Here is a 17643-nt window from a genome sequence, read left to right as displayed (position 1 = left end):
CAAGATTGGAGTGGCCAGGGATATAGCAGTGAGATGTAAGCAATTGTTGTGGAGAGCAAATTGCTAGAAAAGCAAGTTCACAGGAAGACTTCTGCAACTCCTGTGCACATGAATGCAATTTGTCAGGAGCAAATAGGGTCAGAAGACACTTGAAAGATGGTTTATTACACATATACAGAAGTACTGCTGTGCTGCTAACCATTTTGTGAAGTCTGCTGTTTCAGCAGCCTGAAGTATTATTACTCCAAGGTTATGGATGTGCATTAGACTTAGACTTGAATCCTGTTGGATTTACAAAGTGCATAGGCTTCACAGGCCTGAGGCTTTCATTCAAGGGGGACTCATGTAATTTCCGTGCTTCTAAACAAGGCCAGGCCTGCAGTTTCTAGCAGTAATTACCACTGGCTAAACCTAACTGTTACTAGCATGTTCTATGATTTTTGTATATCAGTTGGAAGCTGGTAAGGTGTGGATGAAGCCAACTCTTAACTGCTTCTAGTTCACACTGAATAAAATTAATTGAGTGCTGGCAGAATGCTCTTTGTTGGGTATTAAATGTCTAAAGTACTCATTTGGTGAAGCTAGAGCCTCAAACTTTAGCTAGGTTATTATATCCAAAAGAAGTTCTTGCTCTTGGAGCAGTTTGGTCTGTTTTGGTGTCTGGAAGGGAAACTTCCCATCTGACTGCATAGTCTAAACTCAAGTTCAGCAAACATAAAAATTCATACCAGTGTCACCAGTGGTGCAGTGGTGCTCTTTTGTAAAAGCTAAAGTTAAGTCTATTCCAGTATGAAATTTATTATCCTTTTTGCATTTCAGTTTGTGACTCTGGTGACTGATTTTAAAAATTACCCTTTTTAAAGTAGCATCCATGAAGAATAGTAAATGTGTCAACACAGTAAGAGTGTGCAACTGTTGTCTGTTTCTGGTACACAGCAATTGTGCTGACTGAGCTGAGGTGAGGGAGTTGTGCTGTAGGACTGCAGGAAGAGCTGAATGTGCCTGCAAGGTTCTTTCACCTGAGTGACAGGTCAGAAAGAACAGCTCTCCAGCCTTCCTCTTTGCATATGGAAACAATAAACAAGCAATCTGTCTGTTTGTGGATCTTCTTTAAATCATTGATGCTGACATGTAATATTTTATAAACCAGTTATTTCCAGATATAGTTTTTTTGCTTCAAATTTGATGAAATAAGATTTCCGTTCTACAGAATTACAGAGCATAAAAGGAAAAGGAGTGAAAGGCAGTTTGTGGTACAGATTAGTACGTATAAAGTGAACAAAGCCATCCATTGTGTTGCTTTCGTGTCACTGTTGTTAGATATTAATTTGATAAGGAACAGACTATGTAAAAATGGGGACTGAAAAAAATGCTGGAACTTTTTTTTTCCCTTGACTGCTCTATCATACATTATAATGTTTATTGTTGAGATTAAGTACTCTCTATTCAAGCAGTAACAAGTTTCATAGTGGAACAAAAGTAAGCAGCACTCATGAAATTCATTTTAACAAAAAGTATGAACAGAAAGATATGAAAACTATTGATTATGTTGTCTGTGGTGACATACAAACAAAATGATAACTGTTCACATCTATACAAGTGGAAGAATGGCAATGTCAGATTGTGCAGAGATTAACATAAGAATCTGACATCTTTGGTGAAAATTTATAATTACAATTGATGCTTTGGTAGAGATTGGAATGAGGGTGGAATCTTGTCAAATAATTTTTTCTGTTGTTCATGTCACTGCCAACTACTTAACCCTTTGATTATCAGTGATTATTGCTATGGATAAACATGACTGGTGTACTAAGTTTTTCTGTGATTTGTACCAGTTCTGAACATGTTTCAGAAGGAAACTTTTTAAGCTTTATTTTGTTCTGCATAAGATGTTTTAAATAGTATCATATAGATACTGCTCTCCAGGGCAGAGTTATGCGAAAATTACTGATTTGTGTCTTGACTGCCTTTACTGAAGAAAATTAGAGCTCTGAACATCAGAAAACTGAAGAAATTTTAAGAATTTATCCATGACTGCTGAGCTCTGGTTTCAAGGTACCATCATCACTTCTGTTTCTTATTATTTACAAAAGTGTTTGATACCACTCTACTAGCTTTGGTTTCTTACTAGATTCATGACTGGGTTGGACCATAGATGTTGATGAGGAGGTATTGTAAGGACAGGAGTAAAAAGGAAATCCTTGATTTCCATAGTTAGCTGTTTTGAAGAGAGCAAGCTCCAGTAAGTACAGAATCATCTGACCTTTCTGTAAATGAAGGCATGTCATTGATACAGATGCATAAAAATAAATCAAAAACTTGAGAAAGACACTTTCCATGTTTGAAGAATGCATGTTGCATTTTACTTTGACGTGGGCTAATAATTTTCATTCCCTAAAATGAGGTTATTCTGTAACACAGATTCAAAATGTTCTTGTTTGGCTGTTTAAAAAGTAAAAATTCAGTTTATCTAGCATAAGGAAGGGATTTAAACTCTCTGAACTTAGTAGGTGATTTTGAGAGATTCCAACTTCATTTTCTTATGAAAGCACTGAAACATGAGCTCAAATGCTGGTTTTAAAAGGAGTGCTTTTATGTTTGTCTTTGCTATGTGCCTCAAATATGTCAAAGTTATGCAGTGATAGTCTAATCCAGAAATCATGGTTATAGTGTATAAATTAGCACACAAGTTAACACTGTTAAATACATTATGATAGCTTTAGTATTCATTTTTCTTATTATCTCTGTTTTCAGGGATACAAATTGAATGGACAAATATTCAAGTAAAGGGTAAAAAAGAACAGGGAACATTTTTTCATAATTAATATTCTGATTAATATTCTGTAACAGAGCTCATTCCTGTTCAAAGGACTGTCTACATATAGGGTTGTAGGCATTATTAAGATCACGATGACTTCATAATTTGGAATTCAGAGATGCTCCATGTGAAGAGGAAGGGCTGCAGAAGGATCTCAAACTCTAAGGTGTTCTAATGCATCTACGTGGTTTGTTTGCAAAGTGTATGCATTTTGTGGTGTTTATTTCAGGATAAAATAGCTAATTTCTGATTGTTAGAGTACCACCTGGGATACTCTGCTTTGAAGTACTTTTTAGAAGCTGATAGAACATCAGAGTCTGTATGATTTGTCCACATAATTTTTGTCCATACATTTCAGATACACACAGATCTAGAATATCATAGTGTTTTACACTAATTCACGTTGCAATGGACCCCTAGAGGTTTACTAGAACAAATTTGAAGTATACAGTTGCTTTTTTTGTTCAGTCACTTTGAATGCTTCCAAGGATGTTCTAGTGTTTGATCCCTGTCATGAAAATTCTTTTTCCATGTGAAATTTCTTTGAAGATTGTGAGACTCATATGAGTTTCAAAAGCAGTTTGATTTATGTAATTTTAAATACCATTTTTAAGAGCATGAACTCATATAAATCTCTTCTTTTTCCCTATACACTTCAACGTTTCAAAAATAAGCCAATTGAATTAAACCACACAAACTAATTTGGGCACTAACAAATAGAAGAGACATTGGTTCAGGGCATTAGGTTTGACTTGTAAAACTAGAACTGCCACATTGGAAGTATCTCCTTGAATGTAACCTTTGTTTCCATAAAGGAAAAGTTTTGGAGGCTTAAATGAGTCCAAAGAAGTCACTTAATTACTAGTTAGCAGTGATTTCTTAATTACTAGTTGTGTTCAGCACTGTTGTTTCTAATCTGTAAATTGATTTGGAACTATAAATTCTCATTTACATGGCGGTTTACAAAATCCAATTTTTGCCATACATTAAAAAATAGTGCCCATACATTTCTCCTGTTTCAGAAAAAATGTGTAACAGTGCACAGTGTTTTTAAAATCAGCAGCACATAATCCTACTATGAGAAATCTCATCATGTTGCATGTCTGAGAACCTCAGTATTTTCTGAGTTTTTAGTGGGACATTTTAGATGAGCAGTGCTGTTGAACCCAACATAGCATCCACACAAGGCACCTGTGTCCTGCTGAACTCAGATACTGCTCCTGGGGGCTGAGGAGCTCCCTGGTTGCCTTATAAACTTCCAAGGCAACTGAAGGGATTGTTGCACATTCTTGGGTATTTGCTCACTGAGTTTCAGGGGCCTCCTCAAAATCATTTCACTTGTAAACTCACTCATATTCTGCATCAAGAAAAGGTAGTTGTCTGTCATAGATTGACCATCTAACCTGATCTTTTATTGATCTAAAACTTTTGTATAAAATACTGCATTTTTAATTAAATTGAAAAGTGTTTGTTCTGTCATATTTCATGTATCTGGAGTGTGATTTTCTCGGAAGGTGAGCAAATAATGTGATGAGAGTAGAGGTTGTTTCAGGTAGAGAAGTATGGAAAATATTCAGTAGAAAATTAAAACTTAGGGTATTCCAGCATCTTGAATAGCAGTGCAAAGTGAAGCACCTACTAAAGTCTATAACTCCCCCAGTAATATGGCATTGCAAAAAATAATGTCTTTACAGAAAATAATGTCTTAGCAGGGAAGTTTCCCCTGAGGTTATAAGATCTGGAAGTAAAAGACTTACACTGCTTTCCCTGGTTGCAATAGTGGTCCTGCTATTAAAAGTGGGTTTCTGAGGTATGAGCTCATAAGTCTATTAGAAACAGAAACTTAATGTAAGTAGTATTTGGCTCTAAAAAGCTAATAATTAGGTGTATTTCTCCCTCGCCCTTGGAATTTGAAGGAAGTACTTATTCAGATTATAATAATTAATGCAAGACACTTACCTAGCTCGTTGTATTCAGAGTATTCTACAGGCAGTTATTACCCAAATTAATTTAAGTGAAGATATCTCTGTTTGGAGCTTAGCAACTGTCCACATTTCAACCATATTAAATAATTATTAGAATTAGCATAGATTCTGACCCTCATTTATTTGTGTTCAGAAACAAAGCCATGTAAGAGTCTTTCTATAATGAAAATTAAAAGGCCAAGCAATAACATTAATGTTCTTTTAAATAATTAATTTTAATGTGTGGAAGTGTGAGCAATAAATGTTTTATTGTAAATCCTGATGTGGTAATTAATCCAAGCGATTAGGACCTAATTGCATGTTCATAGTAAATGTTATATTTGCTGTGAAAGACATTTTGTTGGAATTGTGGTTCAGAGGATAGAGTTGTGTGAAGAGTGAAACTTGAAAGAAATACTTAACACACTTTCTTATAACTTGGTAAGCCAGAAATTGAAAGAAGTGCATTCTTTATTATTATGCCAATTATTTTTTTAGCTCTTCTGAGCTTTTTGTTGCACTGTACACTTATACACTCTACACAATAGTGGTGCCTAAACATGAAAGTAAACATAAGGATATGTAGGCCCTTTAAAAATAGATAGGAAGTGCTTTGAGGACTGGGAGAGGTACTTGTTTTATTAATCATTTACACCTTAATTTGAAAATAATGGAAGTCCTACTATTTCATGAGGCTGGTCATTTCTTTAATGCAAAGAATAAGTCATCCTGTGAGCAGTGTTGATTTCAGGTGCCCTGGTTGTGCTTTGGAAAGCTCTATCGCACACCAGATGAATTCAGATTTCAACTGAGGCTTTGGAGCTGCTCCAGAATATCACTAATATATTGATTGAGTTTGGATCCCTCTTTTTAATTTTTTTTTTTATTTGTGTGGGTAGGTTTTTTTTTCCTTCAGCAAAGTTATATTTTTAGAATATAATGTTGGCTTCTGTGGTTCTATATAAAACTCAGTTTTGGCCATGGTGAGTCTGCCTTGTTTAAACAGACTCAGTTAAAGGATGAGTTAGCATTTGAATAGTGCTATAAACTTCAAAAATCTTTTGACTTACCACTTGATCATTTCTTTTTTCCTCTTCATACCTACCATGCTACATATTTCTGATGATATGATCTTTATTAGTGAAATAATATGCTCTTTCTTTGGGGCTCTTGAAATATGTTCTAACGATGATGGTAATGACTTTGATTAATATTTAATCCCCACGCTGCTATGTTCTTATAAATTGCAAGATCTCAAAGGTAGCTGGGGGAGGGAAGAAAGGTTTCTGCTGAAGTGTTTCAGTATTAAAGTGCTTAGGGAGAAAGATACCTATATTTCATAATACATTGTATCTGCTTTCAAACCTGAATTTAGGTGTAATGTTTTGAACCATGACCACATTGTTGACAGGGAAATCTGTAAGGTTGGCTTATTGTCCCAGGCACTGGACTCATTCTTATGTGTGTTTATGTTGTGTGACTGTTGCATTCCTCTGCATCACCTGGGGTCATGACACTGAGGCCACATATATATATATATATAGATATAGCAGTATATACTGGCATAGAGCCAGAGCTTGGTGAGACTTTTTTTTCCTTTTAACACCCAGTCAGTCAGTGATTATCTACTAATATCAGTGATTGTTTCACTCTGTATTTAACCTGTATTCATAAAACAGACCATTGTGCTGATATAAGCACATTTAATTAAACAAATACTCATATTTTTTCTCTTCTTGTTCAAGACTATTTTAATAAGCAAGAAATGGGTTTGTTTAAAGCATTTACTTAGAGAGCTTTCGAACTGAGGATTAACTGTCTAGAGAATTAGAAATTCTCTATGCATTTGTAGTTACATAGATTCTCTCAATTTACTAATATACTGTAAATATTATGTACACAGCAAACTTGAATGAATTCAACATATGGTTGATGTTTACATAATTTATGAGATGTCACATTATATTAATGGAACTAACCATATACAAAAAAGCGAATATTGCCCTACCATCGAGGGCTAAATTAGCCATACCTTTTTCTATGCTTCTTGAAGTGCTTATTTGCCAGGACAAGGATCCTGGGATTGTGCTCAAAATTGTGGCAATTAAGATTGAAAGCCAGTTGTCTTCTTGTTCCAAATGTCATCCATAATATTGATGCCAATTTTTAGACTTCTGGATGTTGTTTAATTAAACAATAAAAAGTATATCCGAGTCTACTTTTTGGTCTAAATGCAACATTATCCTCATATTAATAGATGAGTTAGACAAATCTTATAAAAAGTTATTTTAAAAGGATGAAAGGTGAAAGAAATGGTTTCTCTCTTTAATCAGCAATTTAATATTTTTTTAAGATGCATGGCTTTCTCAGTAAGGATTAAATTGGTTTTCAATGAAAAAAAGAGTGCAGTAAAGTGGTTCTGGGATACTAGGAGAAATGAAGTGGCTTGCTCTTTATCATAGCTGGCTTGATTTGCTTATATTTTATTGATGGTAATACCCTATGCTCTATAATACCTTTCAACACAAAATTTCAGTCATTTCGGTAATGTTAAGTAATTAAACCTCCCACTGGTTCTGCCAATGGAGGTGTATTTATCATTATAACTATTTTGCAAGTGGATAAACAGAGGCAAAAGAGGTTGAATTATTAATCAAAGTTATAAAATCTCTGGGCTCCTATCTCTCAGATGATGTTTAGTACTTCCTCCAAAATTTTGTTAAAAATTCAGTATAATTAAATGTATACATCTCACTCCCTGAGCTTAATAAACTCATGAAAACTATATACTGAATTTGAGAGAGGATATTTGAGAGGTGTTTTTGTTTTTCCACAGAGAGGCCAACTTAAGGAAGCATTGCCAAACCAAATTCTTAAGCTCATTTTGGAAAGGTGAATTAAGATCTTAACTAACTTTGTACTTTTCAGGGAAATAGGAAAATTTCTTTATTTGGAATGACATTTCTGTACACCAAAAGTAGGTATATTACTGCTCTCTGGCACATGTGTTGCACCTCATTGTTAAAGTTCTCATCTATACTGTGAGTCCACATCTCCTGAGTAAAGTCACACAATTATTTTGTCCTTAACACGGCTTAGAACAACTCCTGGAGAGTGCTAAGTTTAAACAATAGCAATCGGAATTGAAAAAGATTTCCAACTGATTAAAATTAAAAATGCATCGGTAGTATATGCAAAAAATAATTGTTTTCTTTAGCATGCAATGCCATATATTGAAAGTTTTGTGCTACTGATAGATACAAATATGGCAAAATGAGAAGCTGTTCAAGTCTGAAAGCAATCCTCTCCTTCTGACACGTTGGCACCATCATAGAGGAAAATGTCACGGTCAATATAAGCACATTTACTGACAGTTAGGTTTTTTCCTATGTTCCTGAAAACTGTTTGAAACTTGGCTTTTATCGAAAACAGAAACACTGGCCACTCCGAATGATAAAACAATAGTTTATGGCTTAGTCATTTTCCAGTTATAAAGCAATACTTTCATAAAAATAAACAAGGCATACAGGAACAAGCCAAAACAATTACTCACAGAAATTGTTGCATTCTTGCTGTCCTTGCTTCCTGATTTAAAACAACTGTCTCCAGTAGGAACTGGGCAAAAAGCGGCAGGTTTTGTTTCATTAAGTAACTGTTTGCTGATCACTGAGATCACTGAGATAAGATTTATCACTGAGCTAAAATATAGTTCAGAAATGCAATTGATACTGTCTAGGTACTTTCTGAATTCCTAAATTACCTTTTACAGGAAGAACAGGTACATAGATTAAAATAACATTTGTGTATGTCACTAATTTCCAGACTGAATGTTTCCCAAGTAGATTGTTGTAAAGAGCTTTTGTCCTTTCCAGGGAAAGTAAAACGCTACTTTAAAGCCACAAGCACCTTTATTAGTAAAGGTCATGTTGAATATTTAATTTGTAGGGGTTTGTTAATTATTTCTGGAGGGTTTTTTTACCATACTGTGAGTATTTTATTATCTATATCACCATGACTATTCTGTTGTAGCTCAGTAACAATAATTTCAAGCAGAAACAGGTTGCAAGTATAAATGCTCACAACTGAGAGATTCAAGAGTTAAGGGGTCAATAAATTTGCTAAGTTGACAGTCTTGCACATTCCAAGTAATGTGCTCAGATGTTTCAATGTTAAAGGTAGCTTTTAAATTGCTGCCTGCTCTTTTAAACTCACATAAGTACTAAGACAGATGAAGAGCTTTTTGCTCTTCAAGAAGATTCCTTCTGGTTCCTGTTCTGAGGGAAGATGATTTCATTGCCATGTCTCACAGTGGGTGGGACATGGACTGCACCCCATCTGTGCTCAGGCAGTTCAGAGGCTGGAATACAAACGTCTTTCAGAGTCTTCTGGTTGTAAGAGCACCTGGAAGCCTTGTGTAAGTTCTTCCATCTGGAGCAGTTACCTAGTGGTTCATTCTCCAGCTCAGGGATTGCCATGTGTTCAGCCTCACTCTTTCCAAGCCCTGGTACTTTTGTTAGGCTGCAGCAGATAAGACTGATGGCAGAGCAGACCTGAGGGATGCCTCTTCTGCCCAAGTGTGTGGCTTCAAGCTCTCTGTATGCAGAATACACAAAATTTAACCATGTCCAAAAGCTCTGACTTGGTTGTGTCTGTCATGTAATGGAGCAAGTCTTTTTGGCACCTCAGGACTCTCACTCTTTCACTGAAAATGCCAGCACACTTGAAGTTAGATGATTTCTGTAGGGCTTTACTGAATCGTGGTATTTATCAGGACTGTCACTATGTAACTGTTAAGCTTTCTGTGTGGCTGAAAATTCCACCCTTTAGATGGATGAGAGAGTGATGTCATAATAATTGCATTTTTATGTAAATGCTTGCTATAAAATAATTTTGGATTAAATGATGTGTTCCTTTCCTGTTGGCAGAGTATAATTTGTCTTAAATGGCAGCAGACTGTTGTATCTGTTTTCCTGAAAGTTAAATATTTTGATTCACACTTAGAATTTATTGATTTTACATTGTTACCAAACGGCATTCCCAAATCAGCTCAGAAAACCATGGTTCAAAATCCTGTCATTTATATGATAAAGTTGTTTTCATGTAATCCATTCTGCAAATGGGAGTGGCAAAGGAAGTGGAAGTGCTAGAAAGAAAGAAATGCATTTTAGTAGGTAGTAGATTTGAAAGCAATCCTAATTTTTATTATCGCTGCATGTTTTTAAGGCAATATTGCTTCTTTACTATTAAACAGTAATAAATACCAAATTGCAAGGCTGTTTGTTATCATCTTGCCCTGCATTTGTTTGGAAATACTCAGAAAAAAAAACAACTTTGATCCTGATTGTGCAAACATTCCAGGTATGTAATCCAGACAAATTTGAGAGCATGAATTCAGTGTAAGGCAAGGCTTCTCAGCTTGGACAGAATACCTTTTACAGAATTGCATTCACCAGAGCCAGAGTTGTGCTGGTTTCGTGAGGTCACCTCTTCAACACTATGTTTCTGTGCTGCTGACACTTTTGACACCCTTAATTTGCTGACTTCACATCTGCTGTAGCCCGTGCTGTAAGAGCTTAGTAGGTCAGAAGAAACCTTTTGGGTCTGTGTGTGTGATAAAAATGAGAGAGGTGGCTTACAAGACAAATTACTGGTGTGTAAACTCACCAAATCCTTCCAGTAATTCTAGTGTCTACAAAAAAAAAAGAAGACATGAATATGAAAGACTATCCAATATTCAAAGTACCCTGGCATATCTTACAAGGTGCATCAAAGAATTCCTGAATATTGTAGAAGTGACATTAATATGATATTCTCTATTGACTTTGTCCTCTGCATCTTACTGAATTTTAGAAGTTCTTAAGTTACAAACAAGTGACTGTATCTCCCATAGCAATGTGTCTGCAATACATGAATTTATTTTTCTTATTTCTTCTTTTTTGTTTCTTCTTACCCACAAAGAAAATGGGGGTTTTTCCCCACCAAAGGAAATAAAAATTTCCTTTGTATGTATTTAAATAAAAGGACTGCTTACAGTGCCTAAGAATGGTACTGCTTTGTGCATGTGTACATGCAAACATTCATGTACATAGTTTATAATTCATGTACATCCTATTTTCCTAGTGTGTATTTTGGTTCAGCCCTGCTCTCTGGCTTGTGGTATGATGGTACCTTCCTCCTGGCACAGAAAAGACACTCATTACATTTTGAGCAGCAGGAAATAGTAGCACATCATGAAGCAGTAGCATCTGGTATACTCTGTCAGCACACGCCAAAGGAATGCTCTGTGCTGATAATATATCTGATAGTCTTTAATGTTTTATGGGTTTCCTTAGTGTACTGTGTTCCTGCCTTTCACTTTCTGTGACTGCACTGCCCAATTGTCACATGTCCTTCTATCACAGAATTACCAAGGCTGGAAGAGACCTTTGAGATCACTTAAGTCCAACCATCCACCCAGCACTACCACTGTAACCCCTAAACCACATCACCCAGCACCAGATCCTGATGCCTCTTAAACACCTCTGGGGTGGTGACTCCACCACATTCCTGGGCAACCTATTCCAGTGCTTGACCACCTTAACAGTGAAAATGTTTCTAGTGTCTAATCTGAGTCTCCCCTGCCTCAGCTCTAGGCCATTTCCTATTGTCCTCTCCAGCCACAGAAGAGACCAGTCTCCTGTTCACTGCAAGCTCCCTTCAGACAGTTGTAGAGAGTGATGTGATCCCCCACAAGACCCCTCAACACAAAACAATCCCAAGTTCCTCGCCCATTCCTACAAGTTTTGTAGATCTTTCTCAAGCCTTGCTGCCCTTCTCTGGACAGGCTCCAGCACCTCAGTGCCCTTACTGAAGTGAGGGGCTCAGAAGTGAAGGCAGTACTTGAGGTGTGCCCTCAAGTACAGAGGGACAAACACTCCCACACAGTTTTTGCTGGCCATGCTATTCTTGCTACAGGCCAAGATGCCCTTGGCCTTCTTGGCCACCTGGGCACATTGCTGGCTCATATTGAGCTGGTTGTCCACCAGCATCCCCTCCTTCACATACATGGATACATACACAGTAATTTCATTTTTCTATGCAATGTACATTTTCCAGGCTGTTGGAATTTGTTTGTTAACTGTCTCATCCTTTGATTAGAGGTATTTTCCTCATGGTTGTTTTAAGTGCCTTTGGGTTTTGAGGGTAAATAGGACCTCAGAACTCTCTGTAGTAGTCTAAGGTGTCTGAGGCTGACAGTTAATTGTTAGAGTAGGTAAGAGCAGTTGGCTTAGGCATTCCTTTGTAGACATCTGTCTGGACCAAAAGCAGTGGCAGCTGCAAGAGCCTGTAGACTGAGTTTCTAAAGAAGTCACAGAGCAACTTTGCTCTGAATCCCGGTGAGATATAAGAAAACCTGGGGATTTTAGTGGAATTCATTCCTGTACACAGTAGTAGCATGCCACAGTAGGGTGGTCAGTGGCTTCTGTAGTTGTAATTTAAGCTTAGGAAACTGGGTTACTGTAACTACACTGGTCCTGGCTGCATGGAATTCCACTAAAAGTAGAGACAAAGTCAATTTAAATACCTGAAGAGGGTGATTGAATTAAGCTTCTTTAAATCCATATCTGTTCATATGGTATTTTCTCCCTACTTTGTTAATTCCATTGTGTGGATTGTGCTGCTACGTTTTGTTTTGCAAAGAGGTGTTATACTTGGAAAACAGTTGTCATACACAGAACTCTTAATTTCTAGATGTTTTAATGCCAAACAGTTATTTAAATAAAAATATAAACAAAATCAAGTAAGAATGCAATTAAATGGCAGAAGTGATTTTTAAGAAACCCAGAAGACAGAGCTGTAGCCTTTGAGATTTCCTGGCCTTTACTTTGCAGGATCTAAAAAGCAAACTCTCCTATCTGTATCTCAGCACTTTTATGTTGCCTTTTCCAAGGAAAAGGGAGGTGGATGCAGGCCTGAGTTACATCTCATGGGGATAGTGTTCTGTGCCTTAAATTACAATCAGATGTATTTTATTTCAGATGAAGTTTTCAGCCTAGAATTGGTAAGAAGCCTAATTATTTGACCAGGTTACTATTTACGTAGACCACTGTAGAGCAATCTGTCATCTATCCAGCATTGGCAACACGTCACCCTTGAAAGATTTTTATTTTGTGTTTGGAACAGTTTTTTTAAGAAATCCAGTTTAAAAGAAAAAAAAAAAAAAAAAAAAAAAAAAAGTGTTTTTCTTAAATCCATTTCTCTGTTCATTAAATAAAAAACTAAAAGATGGTACAGATTACTATGGAGATGAGAAGTTATATAAACTGTTCATTTTAATTCTTCAGAATGTAAAATTAGCAAAGAAACTTGGATGTTTACAGGCTTCCAGTCCTTCAGGGTACTAACTAGCAAAATGTGCCCTTTGGGCCTGGATTGTCAACTAGCAAATCATGCCCAGATTTTGAAATCAATCATGTATCTTTTAGACTGGAGATTGTGGAGTAAGGAGAAGTAAGTAGATATACTCTCAAAGTAGTCTTTAATCTGTAGACTTATTTTTTCTAGTGATTAGAATGCCTAAAATGATCTGATAACTAAAGTATGCAGGATGAAAATATAACTGTTCTGTGATTCAGAGGCATAATCATATGGATGAAAACTGGTAGATAAGACTGTGTCACTATTACATCTTTTGGAGTGTCGTGGTGGTGATGTTACAGATAGGCCTGGGATGGTGTTTTGTCAGACCCTTCTCAAAGCTGTTTCTCACTGTGCCTTAGACATTATCTCTGGCCCTGAATTTAACACTTGCTGCTCATGCTTGAAATTTGCTATTATTGTTCACTGAGTTTAGAGAACAGTTAATAAAATAAGTTTTAGAATTATAAAAACAAAACATGCAGAATTTGTTTATTTAGTGCAAATTCTAAGCCTTTGTTTAATTAGTAGATTAATGAAACTGTAGGGGATCTTTACTGGAATGTGTGGTTGGGGTAACCATCTGCAGTGCTGAATTCAAAATGGTGGGCTTGTTCTTCATAGTACTTAAATCAACATTCTCAATTTATTAGACAAGTAGTGATTTGTGGAAGTTGGTACTACTTAAATGTTGATGTTCTGAGTGAAAAAAAGTACTTTTGGAAGAAGGGGCAAATAAAATACCTATGTGGAAACATGAAAACCCCTAGTTTTTTTTCTGCAAAACAGTAATAAGTGCTACAAAGTGAGCATTTTCATTGTAAACAAGGTACTAATGTTTAAGGTAAGGGATTTCATTAGTCTCCTGGCTGTGTATAAAGCCATCAGACTGGACTTTGGAATTAAGCAGCACAGTCTGATTGACTCTAGTACTATAAAGGGGCGTGTAAGAATTATAATATATCACATTTTAAGATATGGGCATCAGTCTTAGCTGCCATGGGAAAGTGTAGTCCATGGAAAGACTTTTTGAAAGAGTGTGATTCTAAGCATATGCAGATTCTTTGTCACCTCTTTAGTACCTTAATGGAAAGGCAGTATTTCCCAGAAGCATTTATCTGTACACACGTATGACAAATGTGGGTTGGGAGAGACTTTACAGAAAAAGCATGCTTCATGTGGTACTTAATATAAAATTAGTAACATACATTGATTTGTTTTGATGCTTGCAGGGATTCTTCCTGACAGTGTCACCAGAAGCAGTATTAAAAGTGGCTGCTCAGGCTTCTGCCAACAACAAGATCTTCAGCTTGAATCTTTCTGCACCATTTATAAGCCAGTTCTACAAAGAGCCGATGATGAAAGTCATGCCTTACGTGGATGTTCTTTTTGGAAATGAAACGGTGAGTCTTACGGGAGTAAAGGAAGTATTTGTATCTCTTGCACTTGGGTGTTTGTGTCTCAGAGCCTGCTTCCCCAGGACATGGCCTCAAGCTGTGCCAGAGGAGGTTCAGGGTGGATATCAGGAAGAATTTTGTCACTGAAAGGGTTGTCAAGCATTGGAATGAGCTGCCCAGGGAGGTGCTGGAGTCCCCATCCCTGGGAGGTGTTTGAGAAAAGACTGGACGTGGCACTTAGTGCTGCAGATCTAGTGGTGGGATGATGGTCAGTCAGAGGTATTTTCCAGCCTTGATGATTCTGTGATTCATGGTGCTTCTTTTTTTATAGAGGGATCTGACCATATGAGGTGTCACTAGAAAGTTAAATCTATGGTCACTGGACTGAGATATTTCAGTAGATGCCTAAGATGTCACTTGACCTGTTAGGGGTTTACAATTTGCTCATTCTAGCAGGAAATGCCTAACACATTGGTGCTGTGTAATAACTGTCCATGTGCATAATGTCCTCACCCTGAATTTAACTCTGTTGGGAGAAAACATATGAAGAGCTAACGCTGAGCTCCTGTAACTTGATTCCTTACCCATAATGCTGCTATTAATAGCATTTTCTGTGAAGACGACTCTTTGGGGAGAAGTGGGAGGAGAAAGCTAAGAAATAGAGAGTTAGTTTAAAAGGTTCTCATTGATTTTATGGTAGATGGAGTGGCAGTCCATCAAAGAAGGCTTATCTTTGCTGTGTAAGTTGGCAAACAGATTGCATGAAATTCTGCCTGAAGTCCATGTTAATGGACCAAATTAATTCAAATTTCCCTCATCATTTTTGATTTTGCTTCACTGTAGAAAATGTTCTTAAATATTTATTAGTTTTCTCAGCAGGAAAAGGTTAAAAAAAGCCTTGACACACCTAAATGGAAATGTGGGTTTGTCACTCAAGATAACTACATGAGTACGGGAAAATGATGGGAAAGCAACTTGCTCCTGTCAGTGGTTATTCCTGATTGGGACACAGGGACTTGCACCAACACAAGTCAATTTTTAAACTATTGTCCACATGTCCTCATAGGGGCTAGCATTGTTACAGATATAGGACTTAAAAAGTAATTAAAAATACTTACTTTTAAAATAAAGAAAATTGCAATGTTTTTAAATGCATGGCTAAGGGAAACCTTGCTAACTAAAGTTAACTATACAGAAAAAGTATTTTCCAGGCATGTTCTTGCTGTTTCCAACTGTTACCTTTGTATATCTTTCTTGATATGGTCCTCACAAAGATGATATTGAGTATTTTTATTTAATAGCAGTATAATTTTGACACAAATTCCTATCAGATTTCATATCAGATTTTACAGATTAAGTAATGCCAAGTCTAGATAATTTTGCAGCAGAACCCCTTCACAGAAACTTCTGGGGTTAAAATTTGAGGGTCTTTTATATGGATATTGCTCCACAGACCTATTGGGATAATTCAGATTGTAGTGGTTCATTAGGTGCTATTTTTCATAGGTATTAGGTTCATTAGGTGCTATTTTTCATGCACTTTTTCATACAGTTTTTGTATATTTGTGTATTTTATAAGCAATAGCCCATGATACAGGTGAAACTCCCATTTTGGAAATTTTATTCAGACTAGGTTAATTTCCTCTGTCATTTCAGTTTGTTATGGTATTCACCTGCTGTCAAAAATATTGTGGTACTGTTGTGTTTGTTAAAGTTGAAAGACTCCCTGCATTTTCTGTATATAATTTCTGAAGCATTTGGTGTCTTTCAGGATAAAAGATAACTTTTTAAACTTGAGCAATGATCCTTAAACTTGATGGTACAATATATATCATACTTCAGAGTATCAGCCTCTTTGTTGCTTACACTAATCATAAAAACCTGGTCATTTTTTAGTCTCAGCTTCCTGCTGGCTATTGCTGCTCTGGAGTTGTTGAAATGCTGCTTGCAGTGTTTCATTGTCTTGCCTTTCTGTGTGACTTGAAACCATGCTCTTGGCATGATGTACTTCTAGCTTTGAGTAGCTTCTGTGTCTTCTCATTGTCAGTATTTCTGCTCTCTGCACGTGGTTTTTAATAAAGAGTAGTTGCAGAACTCAAAGCTCAGTCTGACATGTTCTGCCTTCTGGTACCTCCCATATGAATTTCAGCTACAAGCACATTCAGGATTTTATTTGTGTTTGTGTATATTTTGGTGGGCCACAAACCACTTCAGCTAGCCAACACCAAATTTTTGTCCATTTGGTGTGATTTACTTTTGCTTTTTTTTTTTACATTTTCCGTCAGTGTAAGCGCATAAGTTAACAAATAAACAAGGCATACTGCATTGCGTTGCTGTTACTTCATTAGTACAAACAATTCTCTTAGACACAATTTTATTCTTCCCTATATTTATCTTCACATTATAGTCCAATAAAATTCTATTGTTAAGCACTGAGCTGTTTATTTTTTGAGTAATACAAAAACATCCTAGTGCAGCAAAATTCCAAATTGCTGCCGTTCCTAAACTAAAAACAATTGGCCAAGTGATTTTAAATTACATCTTCTACTTAAAAATTTACATCTGAATGGAGATTGGTTATTTCAAGTTTCAGCCAGATGGTAATTAAAATGGGCAAGTTAGAAACCTCTCAGAATAAATATTCTAGTTTTGAATGTAAATGCCAACATACCCTTAACCGCAGTTTAGACACTGAATGCTGTGGTAACAGCTCAGTATATGTATCAATTTCAGCATTGACCACTGTGACCACTGGTGTTTTGATAATTTATTTAAATCTCATTTATAACCTACCTAAACGTCTTGATTATTTTTTTTGCATTTATTAACAGTACTTCATATAACAAATGTAGTATAGAACATTCAGAAAAGGAATAATTATATGGTCATTGCAGCTAACCAAGTAGGGCCATTCTGCAGTCATTATCTAGCAATACATGACTGAAGAACTTGATTATTGTCATTGCTTTTAATTTTTATTAAATTAAGGTTTTTTTAATAGTGTCATTTTGCAAATGGTTCTTAGCAGTAATACCTTCCAAGCTACCATAATCACTGGATAATTAAC

General features: G+C 36.2%; 1 protein-coding gene across 1 annotated transcript in view; it reads left to right on the top strand.

Moving 5' to 3' along the window:
* ADK (adenosine kinase) overlaps positions 1 to 17643 on the top strand; it is a 234395-nt gene that overhangs the window by 141429 nt on the left and 75323 nt on the right. Inside the window, exon 7 of the mRNA XM_056495131.1 lies at positions 14412 to 14582. Coding sequence (XP_056351106.1) covers positions 14412 to 14582 — 171 coding nt within the window. The remainder of the gene's footprint in view (positions 1 to 14411; positions 14583 to 17643) is intronic.

This window comes from Oenanthe melanoleuca, chromosome 6 (assembly GCF_029582105.1).
Source record: "Oenanthe melanoleuca isolate GR-GAL-2019-014 chromosome 6, OMel1.0, whole genome shotgun sequence".
NCBI lineage: Eukaryota > Metazoa > Chordata > Aves > Passeriformes > Muscicapidae > Oenanthe > Oenanthe melanoleuca.
The sequence above is the reverse complement of the archived record's forward strand: the minus strand, read 5'-3'. Positions and strand labels throughout refer to the sequence as shown.